At 37.5% G+C, this 21072-nt stretch overlaps 1 protein-coding gene across 1 annotated transcript; it reads right to left on the bottom strand.

Moving 5' to 3' along the window:
• Nucleotides 1–138: 138 nt before the first annotated feature.
• LOC309798246 (UBX domain-containing protein 2A-like) lies at nt 139–20480 on the bottom strand (the record flags this gene model as incomplete). Its single annotated transcript, XM_082646491.1, has 6 exons — nt 139–734; nt 5117–5852; nt 9989–10147; nt 11324–11461; nt 14607–14713; nt 20310–20480. Coding segments are annotated over 5 exons (768 nt in total), but the record flags the coding sequence as incomplete, so codon positions are not given.
• Between the last annotated feature and the right edge of the window lie 592 nt (nt 20481–21072).

Below are 21072 nucleotides of genomic sequence, written 5' to 3'. Positions count from 1 at the left end.
TAAACTGTGCCGGTGCTTTGGAGAAGTTTGGCAGTTCTTCAAAAGTTAAGTATGAAATTATACGACCCAGCATTTATTCCACTCCTGAGGAGGCAACAGAGATGAAAACATGATCACGCAACAACCTGAACACAAATGTTCATAGCAGCACTATTTTTAATAGCTAAAAAGTGGAAACAACCCAAATGTCCATCAGCTAATGGCTATTTAGGTTAGGAATATTCATACAATGGACTATTATTCAGCAATAAAAACGACATGGATGAACCTTAAAAACATTATGTTGTGAAAAAAGCCAGTCACAAAAGACCACATATTGTTGATTCCATTTACATGAAAATGTCCAAATAAATAAACCTATAGGAAGAATGTAGACTTGTGGCTGTCTAGAACTGAGGGTGGAGAAAGACTATTAATGGGGTTTCTTTTAGAGATAAAAATGTTCTAAAATCAGATTGTGATGGCTGCACAATCCTGTGAATATACTAAAAAAACACTGAGTTGTACACTTTAAATGGGTGAATTGTAAGGTATGTGAATTACATCTCAATAGCTTTTTTAAAAAAGGGAATGGATATGCTTCTACTGGATGAAATGATGAAATGCAAATGTGATGGCTGGTGCCAACAGGCTATCTGAAGACCTTAAGTTAACTGGTGCTGAGATCCGCAGATTAACAATACTGGAGTCATGACTTTTGATCTAGCAGCTCTGAACTGCTTCCCTCCGGACTTCTGCATGGGAAATAAAATAAAATGTATTCTGTAAGCCATTATTTTGGATTTCCTATTACAGCTAAATCTAACCCGAAAGTATACACTACCCGGTATAAAGCAAGTCATCCCATTTTCTATGCCTCAATTCCTTAATCTAGAAAACGGGTACCTTCAGTTTCCTTGATTGCAGCCCTAGCAAACAGTGCAAAGATAACTAGGTAATGCATGTGTTAAATATTTAATTTCTTGGAAACTAAACAAACTCAAGGTGAGTTTCTTTGGATAATTTATGTTTGAGCACAACACTTTATATGCAATTTCTGCAGGTTTGGAAACACTTCACTTACAATACTTATACTGTGTTGCATGTACTACCACAATTTTACTTTTGAAGGGAAGTGGGCAACAGAAAAAAAACAAAAAACACCTCCCTCTCTTTTTTGCACAGAAATGTAACTAAAAGGCAGTTTTTCCCCTAACAGTTACTGTTCTGCTTAAAGTGATAGTATATTCCTAATGCAATTTTTAAAGACAAATAGACTTCAATAAATAAAACAGGCCGACAATAATCAAGAAGCCTGCCTTTGGAAACAAAACTAAAGACTGATACACTTAAAAACATCTGAAAGGATGCACACCAATACGTTATTAGTGGTTATCTCTGAAGGGTGGAATAACAGGTGAGCTAAAGATCATTTTAGCGTAACTGTATAATTTTCTCCAATGAATATGAATTATCTGTGCAAAAAACATACATTTAAATCAAGTGACAAAGAGCCAAATATTAGTCTACTGAATAAGCCACTTCTATTTGAAGATTCAGTGTGATGAGCAATGTTTAAATTAAATGGTTTGTACTAAGAGCAAAGGGGTAAATCTTACTAAGGAGTCTTCATGCTAGTTCAACTAAGGACACAAAGGATGGTGTAAGAAGTAAACACAACCATTGAGTTAGTATTAAAAATATCACATTTTAACACTTCTGAGTACTAAATGAAAGTAACATTGGTTAAAGTACCTGGCAAACAGAAAGCACCTAATAAATGTTTGTTGATTCTCAAACTGAATGACTTTGCCAAATAAAAATGACAAATGCATCCCTATGTAACTATTTCATAACAAACAAATGTAAATTGTCTCACTGATCCTTTTAATGGACAGTAAGTATTTCATCTTTAAGACAACAGTTCTTTAACCATTAGCAAGATTGCTTTCAAAATACTTCAAGGCACTGAAATAGATGCATACATAATTTCAACACAATTAAGTATAATGAAAAGTATTCTGAATGACAGAAGTATATAAAATAAATAAGATCATCTTTATAACCTGGATAATGCATAGTAATTTAACCAATAAATTAGAATCTGTAAAATTAGATATGTACTTCTGCATATCACCCCCAACAATGGTTTTACACTGATTGATGCCACTTTTGAAACTACTTAGGTCAAACTGTATTCCACATCTAAGATGCTGGCTTTATTTTCAAGTTTGCCTTCCCTTGCTAAATTCGGTTTGTTTTCTAAAGTCAACATGTTTTGGGTATTCTACATATTTAACTAACAACTTTAGAATTTTAAACTTTAATGTAAAAAGCTTTATCAGATGGTTCTCACTTTAGAAAACCTTTAAGTATATCATCCACATTAATCAGAGTTTTCACAGTTACAAAAATGAGGGTTCTTGCTGATGGCAGGTCTTTCTCTACAGAACTTCTCACTGGGGTGTATTCTGCATGTACACACAAGAAAATCTCTAATGTGTCTTTTGGTTATTACTATAAACTGGAAAATCCACAAAGGAGGTCTTTTTATATGTACAAGAAAAATATTTCCAACAAGAAGCCCCTTTATAGAAATATATGGAGAATCAAAAATTGACTTATATTTATGCAAATGAAAATTATAAAATGCTTCATGATAGGCCTATATGAAACATTTTCTTAGATTCTTGAAAATATATTAACAATGACTTACATTATATCTGATTTTACCATCCTCTCATTTTTTTAAGAATGCCATTATTTTTGTTTTACTAAAGAGACGACTCTACCACAGCCGTAAACGTTACAGACAATAAATATTTTCTATTATATATCTGTTCATTTCTGAGGGTATATGACAAAAGGAAAAGGCTCTCCTTTGTTCTCCCTCTCTTCTTGATAAAAAGACCTCTACCACCTAGAAGGCTGCGAGCTAGAAAAGGAAGCATTCTTAAAATGAACTTCAAACATAAGGTATACCTTATAAATCAGGTCATCTAGTTATGTGTTTATTTCCCTTTTGTTGTCCCTGAGCCTTTAATAAAAAACTCATTTAAATGTTGCAGCCTTGGGCCTCCCTGGTGGCGCAGTGGTTGAGAGTCCGCCTGCCAATGCAGGGGATACGGGTTCGTGCCCCGGTCCGGGAGGATCCCATATGCCGCGGAGCGGCTGGGCCCGTAAGCCATGGCCGCTGAGCCTGCGCATCCGGAGCCTGTGCTCCGCAACGGGAGAGGCCACAACAGTGAGAGGCCCGCAGACCGCCAAAAAAAAAAAAAAATGTTGCAGCCTTGTCTCAGCTGTGCTTACAGAAGATAAAGCACAGGTTTATCTCATGATTAGTTCAGAATTAAAGGGTGGGAGGACAGTCTAAGAACAAACTGGTGGATTACAATAAAATTTAAAGGTCTAACAGTCCGATTTCAGTTGAGTCTTGCACTGTCCATGATGCAGCACACAGGTTTTATTTTATTAGGGTGGAAGCTTAGTGCAGGATTTCCTGAAGACTGGTTCTCCTACTACATACCTAAGAATTACTTGGGATTAAAAATGTAGACATCTGGAACCCATCCCAAATACAATGAACCGTTAAAATGTGTGTGGTAGGTGGCAGGTAATAGACATTCTGAAAAGCTTCCCAAGTGATTCTTACACATTAAGGCCTGAGAATCACTGCAAATCACTGCTTTTATAAGATTAGCTCTTGCAAGGGTCCTGCAAGGTCAAAACTATTTTCATAATTATACTAAGATGTTATTTGCTTTTTTTCACTTTCTCATGAATGTACAGTAGCATTTACTATAGGCTACATGATGTGTGATACTGCAACAGACATACAGAAGCAGATGAGATTCCATCTGTCTTCTTTAAATCAGACAGTAAAGATATTTCCAAAAAATGAAATACAATGCCACGTTTCTCACTAAATCTTTTTAAATTTTGGAAAAGAGACACTGTTCATAAAAATGTTCTTTATATTAACATGTTATTTTTAATGAATATTTTATAAGTTTTTATTTTAAATATAATATTAGTATTTATAACCCACATAAGCAACAGGTCTTGAGACCAAAAAGTTTGAGAACTGCTCTTTCCAGCAGACATCCAGCACCCTATGAACATTACTGCTGTTAGGCATGGCCACTTAGTGCCTTGGCACATTCAATGTATATTTCACTTTAAATATGATTCAATAGATCGTCTGCAAAAAGCTTCTTAAACTTATTGTCAGGCAAGGGGATTTAATCTGACAGGGAAATACTGAGTGTAGCCAGTTTTAGTTAAAAATCTAGCATGTTTGGGCTTCCCTGGTGGCGCAGTGGTTGAGAGTCCGCCTGCCGATGCAGGGGACACAGGTTCGTGCCCCGGTCCGGGAAGATCCCACATGCCGCAGAGCGGCTGGGCCCGTGAGCCATGGCCGCTGAGCCAGCACGTCCGGAGCCTGTGCTCCGCGGAGGGAGAGGGCACAGCAGTGAGAGGCCCGCGTACCGCAAAAAAAAAAAAAAAAACTAGCATGTTTTCCTTAGTGACATCAGAATGTAATAACTACTCCTGTAATATATAAATGAGCTGTGTGGTGTATGAAGTAGAAAACCATACTTTACACGGCGCATTTAAAAATGTTAATTAGTAACATGACAACACTAGCATTAGGTTCTACGTGAGGCAAACAAACGGTCCACTCCGCACGTTAACGAAGAACAAACCCCTCATTTTTTTTTTTTTTTTTTTTTTTTGCGGTACGCGGGCCTCTCACTGTTGTGGCCTCTCCCGTTGCGGAGCACAGGCTCCGGATGCGCAGACTCAGCGGCCATGGCTCACGGGCCCAGCCGCTCCGCGGCATGTGGGATCTTCCCGGACCGGGGCACGAACCCGTGTCCCCTGCATCGGCAGGCGGACTCTCAACCACTGCGCCACCACGGAAGCCCCCAAATCCCTAATTTTTGAAAGAAAATAAAGTAGGGGATAAACTGCGGTTCCTAGAGAAAAAAGAATTCTTTTAAATTTATACGTCTCGAAAATGTTGAAATGTATGTCAGCAGATTGATACTGGCTTATACTAAGCTACACAGTTTTATTCTTAAATGAAAATACATCCCAGATACTGTTGCCAAGTTAATGTTTGAGTGTATCTTACCATGAGATAATGCTAATTGGGAACACTTCTGAGGTTGAGGCATAGCTGTGGTGAAAGCAGTTCCTTCCAGCCTTTTGACTGTATCTCAGATATAAAAAAATTGCATTGATGTTTTTAACCTGCCATGTATAATTTTTTAATGTATTGCTATTTAAAAAAGTCTGAGACAGCTAACATTTAAACAAATCACTGCTGTTTGGGAATGATGTTTGAATGAAAGATGCTATGAACGTATTTGCTAATTTATGCCGTATTAAGATTTTAAATGATATAGTTATTTAATATATCTTACGTTAAATAACTGGTATTTGAAAATAAGTCTATTTTTCTTTCTGAGTAGCCTTCTGGGAAAAGTTCACTGAATATAGTTTCCAGTCATAGTTTATTTTCCTAACTTGTACTTATTTTAAAATCTTCTCATCAGGAGGGAGTTAAATAGTGCAAAGCCCAGCAAATCTGACTTCCCCCTCATTTTGGTGTGCATGTCCACTTATGACCATCATTTTTCTGGAAACTTTCCACTCAGTGTATCAAAAATCAATGTTATGAAAGTTCTTTAAAAGGTTCAGCGTTTTTTTTGAGTCTTTGAATGATTACAGCATTCTGTAAATTGGCTTCTTCCAGTGTGAGTGTTTCATCTAGTAATTTGAGGAAAGGAAGAGCTGTTGCCAGGGAAAAGGGAGGACTTCTTTGAGATCCTTGGTATTTTTCGATGAAGTCTTTGATGTGGCTTACCCTGCAAAATAGCACAAACTATTAATATAATTTTATGAAGACCCGAATTAGTTAATTTAAGGTAATAACTTGTGATGATACCTGGCTATGTTAATACAGAATAATCAAATTATGATGATGTAAGTACTCACTTGGGCTACCTTTTAAAGGTTCACCCCTGATAATAGTCAGGAATTACTATTCCTTATCTTAGATGTGACAAGGGTATTATAGTTACATTTTGAGTCTCTATTTTTTAGAAACACACTCTGAAATATCTACCTATGAAACTATATGAAGTCTGGGATTTGCTTAACATAGTTCAGTGGGAACTGAGTGATGATGGATCATTATATCCTCTCTTTGCTTTTGCATATGCCTGCAAGTTTCTATAACAGAAAAATCTATATATCTTGCTCTGAATGGATCAGAAATGGTCCAACCAGTAATCCTACACAGACACAGGCTGTATCTCTTCAATAACACGTCAGGCTGTGCTTCAAATCTAGTTAAGAAAATTCTTAACCCAGTGCCCGTAGACTTTCAGTTAGTATAATGAACACTATAGTGTAATATAATCACTGCAGTCTTTTTTTTTTTTAATAACAGTGATTTTAAAATATTTATTTATTTATTTTTGGCTGCATTTGATCTTCGTCGCTGCACGCGGGCTTTCTTTAGCTGCGGCAAGCGGGGGCTACTCTTCGTTGCATTGCACGTGCTTCTCATTGCGGTGGCTTGTCTTTGTTACAGAGCATGGGCTCTAGGTGTGTGGGCTTCAGTAGTTGTGGCACATGGGCTCAGTAGTTGTGGCTCGCAGGCTCTAGAGTGCAGGCTCAGTAGTTGTGGTGCACGGGCTTCGTTGCTCTGCGGCATGTGGGATCTTCCCAGACCAGGTCTCGAACCCGTGTCCCCTGCATTGGCAGGCGGATTCTTAACCACGGCGCCACCAGGGAAGTCCTCCCAATCACTGCAATCTTGAAGGTAGCTCAAAGTTATGTTCATGTAAGTATATGCGTGTGTATTTAGAAAGGGAAAGTACGTATACAGTTCATCGAAATTAAGAGGCCACTGGGAGTTCCCTGGTGGCCTAGTGGTTAGGATTCCGGGCTTTCACTGCCATGGCCTGGGTTCAATCCCTGGTCGGGGAGCTGCGATCCTGCAAGCCAGGCGGCACGGCCAAAAAAACCCCCCTGAGATGCCACTGATTCTAAGACTTGTCATTTTATATACTACTAAAATTGTAAAAAATCCAGATTATGACAAAATAGTTTCTTAAACACTAAGAATTTTTATATTTATTGAAAGAGCACTTTTAACTAATTTTCACACAAACATTCATCAAATCACTTTCCTCCGTAATAAGATTAGAATAAAATGGTGAAGTCATTCCTAACAGTTGAACGTTATTCAGACTCAGATCCTTCAAATCACTTCTGATTCAGTCATTGATGTACATGTTTTTCCATATAATACTCCTTTCTGTATCATCGGGTGTGTTGATGATACAGCAGTACTTTGAAAAGTTCTCCACTACTGTCTCTGGGATGATCTTTCATCGAGCTGACGCTTGTTCTGCATGCTTTGAGGCAGATGCCAAGGCAAAGTCAATTGTGTCATGACTGCCATATGGCCAACAAGAAATTATAAGGATGCATCCCCATTTCAGAGATGCTAAAATGTGAAAAAATGTGCAAACAAGAATTAATGAAATATGACATCATCAAAGACAGAATTTTCCCATTCAATCAAATTCACCAGTTGCCACCCTGTTAATCTGTGCAGGTTACCAAAAAAATCAAGAAAATGGTCACTTGTATTTATTGGGGTACCAACAATTGGATAACGAAAGGCTGAAGCTTATGGCAAAGAATATAAATTTAAAAAACCCAATAAAGATTAAAGGAACTGTGCAGTAAAAATTAAAAATGTGTACTGTGATCTCTACAATACTACTACAAGAATAAAGAAATGCCAATCTAAAAAGCTATGAGAGGATAAAAAATAATACTCATTAAGCTCAAAAAGAGGCAAGAAAGGAGGAGTGAAGAATAAAAAGACATGGGGTAAAGAGAAAACAAAAAGCAAGATGGTAGCCTTAAACCTAACTAGTTCAGGATATTATACAACATTACAAAAACTGGACTAAACAGTCCAATTAAAATACAAAGCTTGCTTAATTATCACTTAATAAATACCGTTGGCCAGTCAAAGGTTTTTAAATGCTTCAAGTCATTCAGGGAAAAAAAATGGTAGGTAACTAATTGTTATTGAAAATGCCAGAAGTATTTTTCTAGACAAAGAAGTTGGGATTAAAATATTTTATTTCCCTAAAAAGAAACAAACCTGAGTTGTAGAGAACAAACTTGTGGTTACCAATGGGGGAAGGGTAGGGTGAGACGAACTGGGAGAGTGGGATTGACATATATACACTACTATGTATAAAATAGATAATAATGAGAACCTACTGGCATACAGGCCAGATATGAGAGGGAGTTGTGGTGGCCCAGATCAGGGAATCCGAGTCCAGGTTGGGTGAAGAGGACATCTGTACAGGAAAGCGGCCCATCTTCCTGGTGTCAGACAGAGTCTGACCAGCAGGAGGAGGGCGCCCATGTAGAGGAAGGCAGGTGGGGACGGTTGCAGTATGAGCAGGGTTAGGAGTGTGTCCACACAGAAGAGGTGTTCAGTGCAGAGTGTCAGAAGCCAAGATGGGTTAGGAATATAGGAGAGGTGGTACACAGCAGGCTGTCTCAAGCAGAATAAAAAGAGCATTCATACAGAGGAGGGGCCAACTGCAGTGTGTCAGAACCAGAAAGAGGTGGAAAGTGACCACTCATGGGGGAAGATAGGCAGCACTGACTGCCAGAGCCCAGGAAGGCAAACAGGGCATTGGCATGATGTGATGTGTCAAGAGACCCAGCAGGAAGAGGGAGGCTTCCAGGCTGGGGAGGAGGCAGCAGTAGAAGAAGGAGACTGGTTACATGTAGGAGAACTGATCAATAAATAAATATATTGGGGGCTTTCCTGGTGGCGCAGAGGTTAAGACTCTGTGCTCCCAACGAAGGGGGCCCAGGTTCAATTCCTGGTCAGGGAACTAGGTCACACATGCATACCACAACTAAGAGTTCACATGCCACAACTAAGGAGCCCTCAAGCCGCAACTAAGGAGCCCACCTGCTGCAACTAAGATCCAGCGCAACCAATAAATAAATAAACATTTTAAAAAATAATAATAAATATATTGAGAATAACTGGAGCCAGGTTTCTCACTGAAGGAAGTTAAACTGAAGAAAGTGAAGAAGTTAATTACAAATATGGAAAGGGGAAAACTAGAATAAACCCTGTGGTGGTGGATTGAAATTAGAGCTATCTATGTGAACTCATGGTTTTCGCTACGCAAAGATATAGAAATACATTTGTCAATGTGTGTTAGTTTGTGTATATATATGCATATGTGTATGTATGTAGAGACACCTGTAGCTCTTTCCACGCAGAGGGCCTGGAATGGTGGCAATAAGTATACCTAGTAACCAGATCCTCAATACCCTTGGCCACTAAAAAGAACCAGGGCTTCTTAGAAAACGTACAGAATGAACCTGAAAAAATATTTTGTGCCAATAAACAAGAAAATGCTCAGAGAATGATGGGAAGATGTAAAAAGTTTAAAGGAGGTCCCAGGGACTTGGAAACCTATATACAATATGTTCCTACTTTAATTAAAATGAAAAAACATTTTAAGACGAGATAAAAGACTGGAAAAATCCATCAAACTAGTAGTAGTGATTATCTCTGGGTGACGGAATTTAACTTGATTTCAATTTCTTTCAGTACTTTCCTGTATTATCATTCCTTTTCTACAATTAACAGAAAAATACACACATAATGCTAATGATCAACTTAAAAACATACTAAAAATAATTCTTTCAAAATTATGTATCTAGGTAAACAGGAAAACTAATGAAATGATAATCCATAAAACAGACTGAAAATACTTCATTAATGTCCAAGAATTTCCATTGTCATGAAACATTATGCTTAGAGAACTATTTATTAAGATCCTTAGTTCTTAAAAATAGCTGTTGACTGACCCGAAAAGAAGAAATACAATTAAAACTTAGGGAACAAATCAGACAAATAATGAAATGGAAGACTCACCTATGAGAAATGTTAAATTTCTGGACAATCCTTTTCCCATTGGCTAACCAGATCTGTATATTAGTGATGGGTTCCAGACTGTTTAGTGGGACAGTAGACAACTTATTTTTATTCTCAACTTCAATAGTCCTCGCTTTAGAAACAATTTTTGGTGTAGCACTAAGAAAATCCAGACAACAAGTCAGATGCATGTTTTTCATTAAGCAGAACTTTATCATTAAACAATTACTATAAAAACTTTACAGTGAGTATAGCTTTTCGGAAGATTTTGGCTAGTCACAGCTGTTCCCTAACAGAAAAAGATATTAGTATCAGTTATATCCATCATACATGATGATCATAGGAATCTAATAAAATTATGCACATCTAAGTAATTTGTAAGCTTGTGGACTGTTATGTAAGTATACCTGAAGAGTGTACTTATGTATTTGAATCGTGCCTTACAGAACAATTTTATAGTGCTGACAGATCCGTGGACTTTACCTTTACCTACTCCCCAGGTTAAAATTTCTAAAAGAAATTGTAAGTTCTCTGTAGAGAACAGTCCTTGGGTTATAAAGGAAATGAAAGGAAACAAAGTATTCCCTCATCACTCTGAAAGTCACATTGGGATATTTTTCCATGTGTGGATGAATATGCATTTATATACCTTACCAATCTTCATAATTAATATATGAGAATTCATAAAAATGAAAGCAATCCTATATTTAACCTCTTTGCATATTCTTCCATAGGCATAATTAGATAAGATGAATACTGCAAAGTTTGAAAATATTGGGCTGGTCAAAAAGTTCGTTCGGGTTTTTTGGAAGAGCGTATGAAAAACCCGAACGAACTTCTTGGCCAACCCAATAATTAAAGGCTCTGATACTGATACTAACTTTATCAGGCATTATTTCACTTTTATTACCTCAAAATTCAGATGCTGATCAGAGGACACAATGCTGAAGGCATTGGTAACTATAATACAGAACCTTATATCCAAAAGCTAGCCTATGTACTCTGTGACATTAATGGCAAAGCTCAAGTGGTGGGTGCAAGGGAGAAAAAATGATTTATCCACCCAATTTTGCCCAACGTCCTCACTAAGCCAGGCACTTTTGATCGGACAAAACCAAAAAAGCCACCATGACTTTTTAGTATAGTGCCAGCATATGTTAATTTACACTAAGGTGAATATGACTTAGAAGTTCTCATAAAAGTTAACATGAAAAATCTCATTTCCAATGGGAGAAATGATAACTCTATATGTGTGGTCTACATAGTAAAATAATGACAAGCTGAATATTAGTCAAACCTCTGCTTATGGAAATTACAGATCATGAGCCTACTCACCTTCCCAGTCTGTGACCCTGTCCTGAGAAGGGCTGGAACACAGGCTTCGTTGACATACATACTTCATTTTTCTTATCTTCAACTTTAACATCGACCTCCTCTTTATCAAAAACTCCCTGTAATTCTAAAGGTAATTCCCTTGGAAAGTAAAGAAAGAAAGTGATAAAGCCCCTAATATGTTTTTTCTTTCTCTGAAAAACATACTGTGCATGTAAAAAGAATAGAAAAATATACAGAAATAAGAGGCATATATATTCTATACAATAAAAACTAAATGTATTTAAAATAATACAGTTAGAGAAAAATCAAGCTCTTATTTCATTCTTTAAAATGAAAATATAGCTACAGGCTGGTTCTAGAAAAACAAGACATAAAAAAATGTAAACACATGTAGACTTAAGAAAGAAAATGACAGCCCCCTACCCCCAAAGTGACAGTCCTTATAATTCCACTCTCACTCTAATAAAAAACTTTGCGGTGTATCTCCTAAATTTTCTCTCTCTATATAGTAAAATTCCACATAATAATTATATTTTTTCCAAAGATGGTATCATTCTATGCACACTATTCTGTATTTTGCAAACTGCTTTAAAAAAAAAAAAAGCAATATACCACAGAAATCTTCTCATGTTAGTATATGGATATATGTCATTCATTTTTACCACATGCACATTGTTATTCTGTTATAAAGTAGATCAAATGGTACAAACATATAAAATACTCTTTTCATCTTTTTCTTACTGATTTGTAAGAAATATGTATATATTCCATTTACAGGATATATATGAAACAAGTATTCCCAGTTTGGCATTTTACATAATCAAATTTATCTTTCTTATATTGCTTCTGGGATTCATGCCAACTATAGCTATATGCAACAACATGGATGAATATCCCAGAGAAATAAGTTGAGTAGACACAAAAAATAAACACATTGCATTTACATAGTTCAAAAAAACAGATAAAATGAAAAAATTATAAAGAAAAGCAAAAAACCATAAAGAAAAGCAAAGACCAACTTACTACTGAAGTTAGGATAGCGTTACTTCTGTGATATTACTACAAATAATGTGTAATTTAATCTTATCATGAGGACGAAATCAGATAAATCTGAATTGAGAGACATTCTATATAATTTGGGCCCATAATCTTCAAGTGTCAAGGTCATTAAAAACAGACAAAAACAAAAACTGAGAAACTGTTCCCTCCTGAAGGAGACTAAAGAGACATGACATTTACAAGCAATGTGTAATTCTGAATTGGATGCTTTTGCTATAAAGGATAATATTAAGATAAAAAGTGAAACTTGAATACATTCTGAGGAATAATTGGTAATAATATTATACATCAATAGATGGTTGTATTGTGGTTACATAGGAAAATATATTTCCTTTTTAATAAAAATACAAACTAAAGTATTCAGGATGATGGGGCATCACTTTAGCAACTTACTCTCAAATGCTTTTACAGAAGTTCTTTGTACCACACTTGCAACTTTTGTATTAGTTTGAAAAAGATTCCAAATTAATTATATTATATAATATAGAGCCATTTAAAATCTGTATATACGTTGTACATATACATACATACAGACCTATATGTGTATGTATATATTGAAAATTGGTTAGATGTAGAATACTATCAACCCTTCTGAAATAAAAACTGACCAAAATAAGTACATTACACCATTAAATTGATGTTACACATAAAATCATGTGCTAAGGACAGTGCCATAGGACAGATATTTAATTTTGTGTATCTTTTTAGGAAAGCAAGAGCATGAATATGAGCATCAATTGCAGAAAGAATGTTCATGCTTTTTATTCATTAATTTTCTTTCTATCAATCTAACATGAAAGAGTAATCGGAGGTTCTGTTAGAACTTTAATTATAAGAAAACATAGGAGTAAGGGACTTCCCTGGTGGTCCAGCGGTTAAGACTCTACGCTCCCAATGCAGGGGGCCCAGGTTCCATCCCTGGTCAGGGAATTAGATCCCACATGCCAAAACTAAAAGATCCCACATGCTGCAACTAAAGATCCAGCATGTATCAACTAAAGATTGCACGTGCTGCCACTAAAGATCCCACATGCTGCAACTAAGACCTGGCGCAGCCAAATAAATAAAATAAATAAATATTTAAAAAACAAAGAAAAGAAAAGGAAAACATAGGAGCAATATCTTCAAGGCCCTGTGGCCTGTGTGCCACAACTACTGAGCCCACATGCCACAACTACTGAGCCTGAGCTCTAGAACCCGTGAGCCACAACTACTGAGCCCGCGTGCCATAACTACTGAAGCCCACGTGCCTAGAGCTTGTGCTCCGCAACAAGAGAAGCCACCACAATGAGAAGCCCACGCACTGCAATGAAGAGTAGCTCCCAGTCACCGCAACTAGAGAAAGCTGAGCACAGGAAGGAAGACCCAATGCAGCTAAAAAAAAAAAAAAAAAAAAAAAAAAAAAGACACGTAGGGCTTCCCTGGTGGCGCAGTGGTTGAGAGTCCGCCTGCTGATGCAGGGGACACGGGCTCGTGCCCCAGTCTGGGAAGATCCCACATGCTGCGGAGCGGATAGGCCCGTGAGCCATGGCCACTGAGCCTGTGTGTCCAGAGCCTGTGCTCCGCAACGGGAGAGGCCACCACAGTGAGAGGCCCGCGTACCACAAAAACAAACAAACAAACAAAAAAGTGAATTAATTTAAGTCAGCTTTTGGTTGGTCAGAATTCAAATTCCTGACCCTTCAAAATTACAGCTGTGGTTCTTTTAAGAAAACTCATCTTATGAAAAAATCTGAATTTATAAAAGAAAAAGTGTCTTTGAATGCACAGGAACATGTGAACAACATTAAAAGGAATCTTCTAAATGAAATATATCTAAAATATTCTTCTTGGACTTCCCTGGTGGTGCAGTGGTTAAGAATCCGCCTGCCAATGCAGGGGACACGGGTTCGAGCCCTGGTCTGGGAAGATCCCACATGCCGTGGAGCAACTAAGCCCTTGCGCCACGACTACTCAGCCTGCGCTCTAGAGGCCTCGAGCCACAACTACCGAGCCCGTGTGCCACAACTACTGAAGGCCACGCACCTAGAGCCCGTGCTCCGCAACAAGAGAAGCTACCGCAGTGAGAAGCCCACGCACCGCAACAAAGAGTAGCCCCCACTCTCCTCAACTAGAGAAAGCCCGCGGGCAGCAATGATGACCCAACACAGCCAAAAATAAATTAATTAATTTTAAATAAATAAATAAATAAATAAATATCCCTCTATTTACAAAGACTGCTTACCCTTTTTTGATGGAGTTCAGAAACTGCTGACTTGCACCATCAGAATAACTTCTGAAATCATCATTGACTGTGAATCCATTTTTCCATAATTTTATACTTACATCTGCCTGCAAAGCAGTAAGAAACAAGATGCATCATGTTAATAAATGAAGTGTACTAATAAACTAAAAGCCCCTTGAAACTTTCTTCTATCAGTGTATATTTTCTGTATCAATCTTTTCTTTAAAATAGAGATATAACTGACATATAACCTTGTATTAGTCTTAGGTATACAACATAATGGTTTGATATATATATCTATTGCAAGATGATTACAGAATAAGTGTACTTAACATCCACCACCGCACACAGCTACAAATTTTTTAAATATACCATTCTTAACAGCAAGCTTCAAATGTAAAATATCAAAAATTATAATGTATACATAAAATATGGTTCATTGGGCCTCCCTGGTGGCGCAGTGGTTGAGAGTCCGCCTGCCGATGCAGGGGATACGGGTTCGTGCCCCGGTCTGGGAGGATCCCATGTGCCGCGGAGCGGATGGGCCCGTGAGCCATGGCCGCTGGGCCTGCGCGTCCGGAGCCTGTGCTCCGCAACGGGAGAGGCCACAACAGTGAGAGGCCCGCATACCGCAAAAAGAAAAAAAAAAAAAAATATGGTTCATAATGAATAATATTTTCAAATAATTCATTAATAAGCTTCTTTAAGAGAGGTCATTTGCAAAAATATTCTGTGCCCTGTCTAAGAGGACACTAAAGCTTTCTGGCCAGAACAGACTTCTCAACAGTTTAGAGAATGACTCTGAAATGACTTGAATATTAAGAAGAATAAAGGGGGAAAAGAAACTATGAGTAATTAATGGCTATTCCTTCAAATATAAACTATCAGTGTTACTGTTATCAATATTTCATCTCTCAACATCTTGTTGATCATCTCCTAAGAACATTATTTATTCACTCATTGAATCAAAGAAGTCACTGTAGAAATACAGAAAGGTTCAGAAATACAGTAGGATGCAGGGATGCTTCAGGCTGAACACAGAAGGACTTATAAAAAACCATTTAAGAAAATAGACTATTAGAGGCCTTCCCTTGTCTCTAGCATTTATTCATTCAGCATATGTTTATTGAGTGCCTAATATGTAACAGGCACTCCACTAAGATGTTAGGGAAAACAATCACAATAATGATAGCATATATTATTAGCCTGCCTGCCTATCTATCTGTCTGTCTGTCTATGTACTTATCTGGGAGAGCACTTGTGTGTACACTTACATGTACCAAACACTGTTTAAAGTACTTTCCCTACATGTATTTATTTAATCCTCCTAAAATCCACACAAGGTGGGTATTATTATCCTTTTTATAGATGGGAAATTAGAAACACAAAAGATTAATTAAATTGCCCAATATCACATGGTCAGTAAGGGTGGAGCTGGGGTTGGAATCCATACTCTTAACCACTATATTATATTACCTCTTTTTTTTTTTACCTATAACCAAACTGCCAAGACTCTGCTCTCATGGTACTCACAGAAAAGAAAGAGAACTAAAAAAATTGTACAAATGAACTTACTCACACAAAAGAAATAGAGTCACAGATGTAGGAAACAAACTTATGGTTACCAAGGGGGAAAGTGGCAGGGAGGGATAAATTGGGAGATTGGAATTAACACATATATAAAACAGACAACTAATAAGGACCTGCAGTATAGCACAGGGAATTCTACTCAATACTCTGTAATAACCTATACAGGAAAAGAATCTAAAAAAGAGTGGATATATGTATATGTGTAACTGACTCACTTCGCTGTACAGCAGAAACTAATACAACATTGTAAATCAACTATACTCCAATAAAAATTAATTAAAAAAAAAGAAAAGAATGAGAACAAAACAAATAGGAAAAGAGTACATAAAGATACTGAGGAGGGGAATTCCCTAGCAGTCCAGTGGTTAGGACCGGTACTTTCACTGCTGAGGGCCCGGGGTTCAATCCCTGGTCAAGGAACTATCCCACAAGCTGCATGGGCCAAAAAAAAAAAAGACACTGAGGAAAACAGAAGAAACTTAAAAACAAAAACGCAAAAACGATAATTAATACACTTATATAAGAGAGGATGTTTGAGAGGGAGTAGGAGGGAATATTCAGGGAGCAAAAGAGCTCTTAGAAACTTAAAATGGAAATTAAACAAAAGGATTGAATATAAGGTTGAAGAAATATTACAATTAAAATAGAACAAAACAACAAAGAGGTGGAAAACAGGAGAAATAATAAGAGACTCAGTCCCAGAGATCCATTATCTAAGTAAAAATACTCTAGAGAGACAGGAAACAGAGGGGAGCAAAATATCGAGAAGCAACATGAGAAAATGTCCTAGAAGAGTAAAATACAAGTTTCTGTATTGAATGAATGAAAAAGAATCTATACCAAGGCCCATCAGAACATGAGGAGATTAAAGAAAAGATTCTAATAGGTTGCGGGGAGCAAAAACATGCCACACACACAGGCTCAGATGCCAAAACAGCAATCTATCAATCATGTGTGAAGGCAGAATAAAGGCAAATTCAGGTGCGCAAGGTTTTAAGCCATCCATTTCCCACGCACTCTTTTTACACGCACTTTCTGCATAAAACACCTCAAGACTGGCTTCATAAAATTAGAAACATACAGGGTAGGGGTTGGGAGAGGCACAGAATTCAGTGCACCAGAAGTGAGAGGAGAGATAAATAAAGTGCTCAGGATCATAGATTCCAGGGCAGCAGCAGTGTAACTCCCCTAGAGGACATCGGAGAAAGAAGGGCTTCACCACAGTTGTCCTTCAGAAAAAAGTAAACTGGTAAAATTATCTAATATGTTCAAACATACTGGAAAAAGATACAGCCTTCTATCAGAGTTCAGGGATAAATTAATGACAGCCACAAAGAAAATAAAGGCAAACTGGAAGGGAAAAAACTACTAATTCTAGTGAAAATTTAAAAGGCAGTCAGGAAAAGAAATATCATCACACACTATATGACTCAGTGATGCTGGACAGTATTTACAAAGTCATAAAGATATAAACAATGATAATTGATTTAATCCCAAATTATGATATAATTATGTTAGTCAAATGAGAGGAGGTGGTTTGGGGATGAGGGGAAGGAAGAATAAGAGCTAAATTCTCATTTTCTATTTTAAAAAAGTCAATACATAATTTGAAAAAACCTAAAAAATCAAGAACTATCATTTTTAGTATATTCTTAGAAATACAGTCTTTATACAAGAAGAAATAGTTAAGACTACCTCTGGGTAGTGATTACCTCTGGGAATTAGATATCATGGCCATGGAGGAACCGGGCTGCTATTTTTCAACCTAAGCCCTTCAGACTTCAGTCTGAAGAACTAAAGAACTCTCTTCGAGCTCTCAATGCAGGGGGTCCAGATTCGATCCCTGGTCAGGGAACTAGACCTCACATGCGTGTCGCAACTAAGAGTTTGCATGCCACAGCTAAGGAGCCCGCCTGCCGCAACTGAGACACAGTGCAACCAAATAAAATAAATAAAAAATATATTTAAAAAAATTTTAAGGCAAATTAGAGTAAAGGGATCTCTTTCATGTCTGACTTCGAAAAGCCAGCTAGATTCTCATAATTGCTGCTGCCTTCAGTCTGCTGTGATATGGCATTTTGATTGAAGTACATTAAAAAAAACAAAAATCAAGCCTCAAACAGATATGTAGTTGCAAAAAGCATTTTAATAGCTTTTCCAAGATACTACCTCAAAATGTAGTAAGTGGTAGTATCTCAAAAGTTAGTTGAGGGCTTCCCTGGTGGTGCAGTGGTTGAGAGTCCGCCTGCTGATGCAGGGGACACAGGTTCGTGCCCCAGTCTGGGAAGATCCCACATGCCGCGGAGCGGCTAGGCCCGTGAGCCATGGCTGCTGGGCCTGTGCGTCCGGAGCCTGTGCTCCGCAACGGGAGAGGCCACAACAGTGAGAGGCCTGCGTACCGCAAAAAAAAAAGTTAGTTGAAAATATCACATGATAACCCTTATGTAGAATCTAAAAAAATGATACAAGTGAATATATTTACAAAACAGAAACAGACTCATAGATATAGAAAACAAACTTATGGCTACTGAAGGGGAAAGGTGGGGTGAGGGATAAATTAGGAGTTTGGGATTAACAGATAAACACTACTACATATAAAATAGATAAACAACAAGGGCCTCCTGCATAGCACACAGAACTTATATTCACTATCTTGTAATAACCTATAATGAAAAAGAATTTGAAAAATATATATAACACATATATTTTATATATATTATATATATCATATATATTTTTATATACATTATATGTATTATATATATTATATATATGTTATATATATATAAAAAAACAGACTCACTTTGCTGTACATCTGAAACTAACACAACTTTTTTCTTTTTTTGGCCATGCCACGTGGCTTGTGGGATCTTAGCTCCCCAGCGAGGGACTGAACCTGTGTCCTCAGCAGGGAAAGCTCAGAGTCCTAACCACTGGACGGCCAGGGAATTTCTTAACACAACATTTTAAATCAACTGTACTTCAACTAAAAAAAAAAAAAAAGTCGAGGGACCTCCCTGGTGGCACAGTGGCTAAGAATCTGCCTGCCAATGCAGGCGACACAGGTTCGATCTCTGGTCTGGGAAGATCCCACGTGCCGTGGAGCAACTAAGCCCGTGTGCCACAACTACGGAGCCTACACTCTAGAGCCTGCAAGCCACAGCTACTGAGCCCACGTGCCACAACTACTGAAGCCTGCGCGCCTAGAGCCTGTGCTCCTCAACAAGAGAAGCCATCGCAGTGAGAAGCATGCACACTGCAACGAAGAGAAGCCCCCGCTCGCCGCAACTAGAGAAAGCCCACGTGCAAAAATGAAGACCCAACGCAGCCAAAAATAAATAAATAAAAAATAAATTTATTAAAAAAATAGTTAGTTGAGAATCTGAACATGGAATCTTAAACTTAAAGGTATATTTATTAATATGACAATAATCCTATCAGAAATATCTTTTAAGTTTTGGGAAGCTGTCAAGTGCATGATGGCAGGTTATCAAAATTCTTACTTTCACTTAAAAAAGTTGATAAAATCGTATCTTATCATTTGCAATAAATACTGTAAGTTGTTTCCCTTGAAGTGTCAGATTTACTTCATACATTTTGAGAAAATGTCTGCAGAATATCCAAGACTGAATAACTAGTTGTCTGTAAATCACTTTCATGTAAAAACAGTACACCATGAAAAAGCAGAGTGTTCAGCTTGTATCTCAAGCAATGGTACTTTTCCTTAAGATACTTCTGTATATTGTAGAAATGTTTTACATACACTTCATATTTTATCACATAGAATATTGTAAGATGTGTATTAAAGAGCTGGGGATTAATGAAATGTGTCAATTTTACTGCTTCATCAAGGAAATTTTTAATTGAAACGAGTGTTTTTTCCCCCTGCAAGTTCAAGGAAAGAATACAGTAGTTACTGGTACAGAGTAGTGTCACTACCTCAATTCCTCCTAAGGTGCCAGTTTTGCCGACCACTGCTTTTGCAGTATCGGTGCAAACTCAACACAGTGAAAACAGTAAATAGTATCTTACTATTATTATGAAAACAGTTTTGACCTCTAAAGGGCCATATGTTGAGAAGCACTGGGAAAGAAAAAATTTATGGACACTTACCTGTTTCTTTTGTTCAGTGGGAGACAAACATTTGGCACCAACCTTCTGAGCTTCCTCAAAAAGGCTGTCAACAAAATATTCACTATTTGTTTGTTGATTATCACTAAGAGGTTGGTGGTCAGATCCTGTTTCACAAACCCTATACACACACACAAAAAAGAAAAATAAGCACTATTAACCATTAATTCTCTTAAAAATTTACACAAATTGTTTTCGTTAAAGGATCTAGAACTGACATGCTACCTCCACGCCTGCAGTTGAGACTCTTCTGAATTAACACAGGAGATATGTGGCCTCGGGAAGTCGTTAACACTTGTGGTCCAGAGCAGGGTTTTCTCAACTTCAGTCCATTGATATTTGGGAAAGGTTAATTCTTTGTTGGGCAGGCTGTCCTGTACACTGTGGGAAGTTTAGCAGCATCTGTGGCCGTTAACCACTAGACGCCAGTAGCATGGACAACCCCCAACCCCCCAGTGTTATAATAATAAAACACATCTTTAGACAATGCCAGATGGCCTCTGGGGGTGGGATGGGCAAAACTGCACCAGGTTGAAAACCACTGGTCCAGAGTAAAAAACCGTGTTCTTTGTAAAGCTCTCAAAATGGCTTTAAAGGGGGTTACTATGTACTTTTTGGTAACACAAAGCACTCTTGAAACTAAAGGTGGTAAGGTGTGAGGAACAGTCATAATCATAGTTAAATGGATGAGTTATATGGTATGCGAATTACGTCTCCACAAAACTGTTAGAAGTCCTAAGTTAAT

This window comes from Mesoplodon mirus (assembly GCF_964341445.2).
Source record: "Mesoplodon mirus genome assembly, contig: HAP1_SCAFFOLD_2379, whole genome shotgun sequence".
In the NCBI taxonomy this organism is placed as follows: domain Eukaryota; kingdom Metazoa; phylum Chordata; class Mammalia; order Artiodactyla; family Ziphiidae; genus Mesoplodon; species Mesoplodon mirus.
The sequence above is the reverse complement of the archived record's forward strand: the minus strand, read 5'-3'. Positions and strand labels throughout refer to the sequence as shown.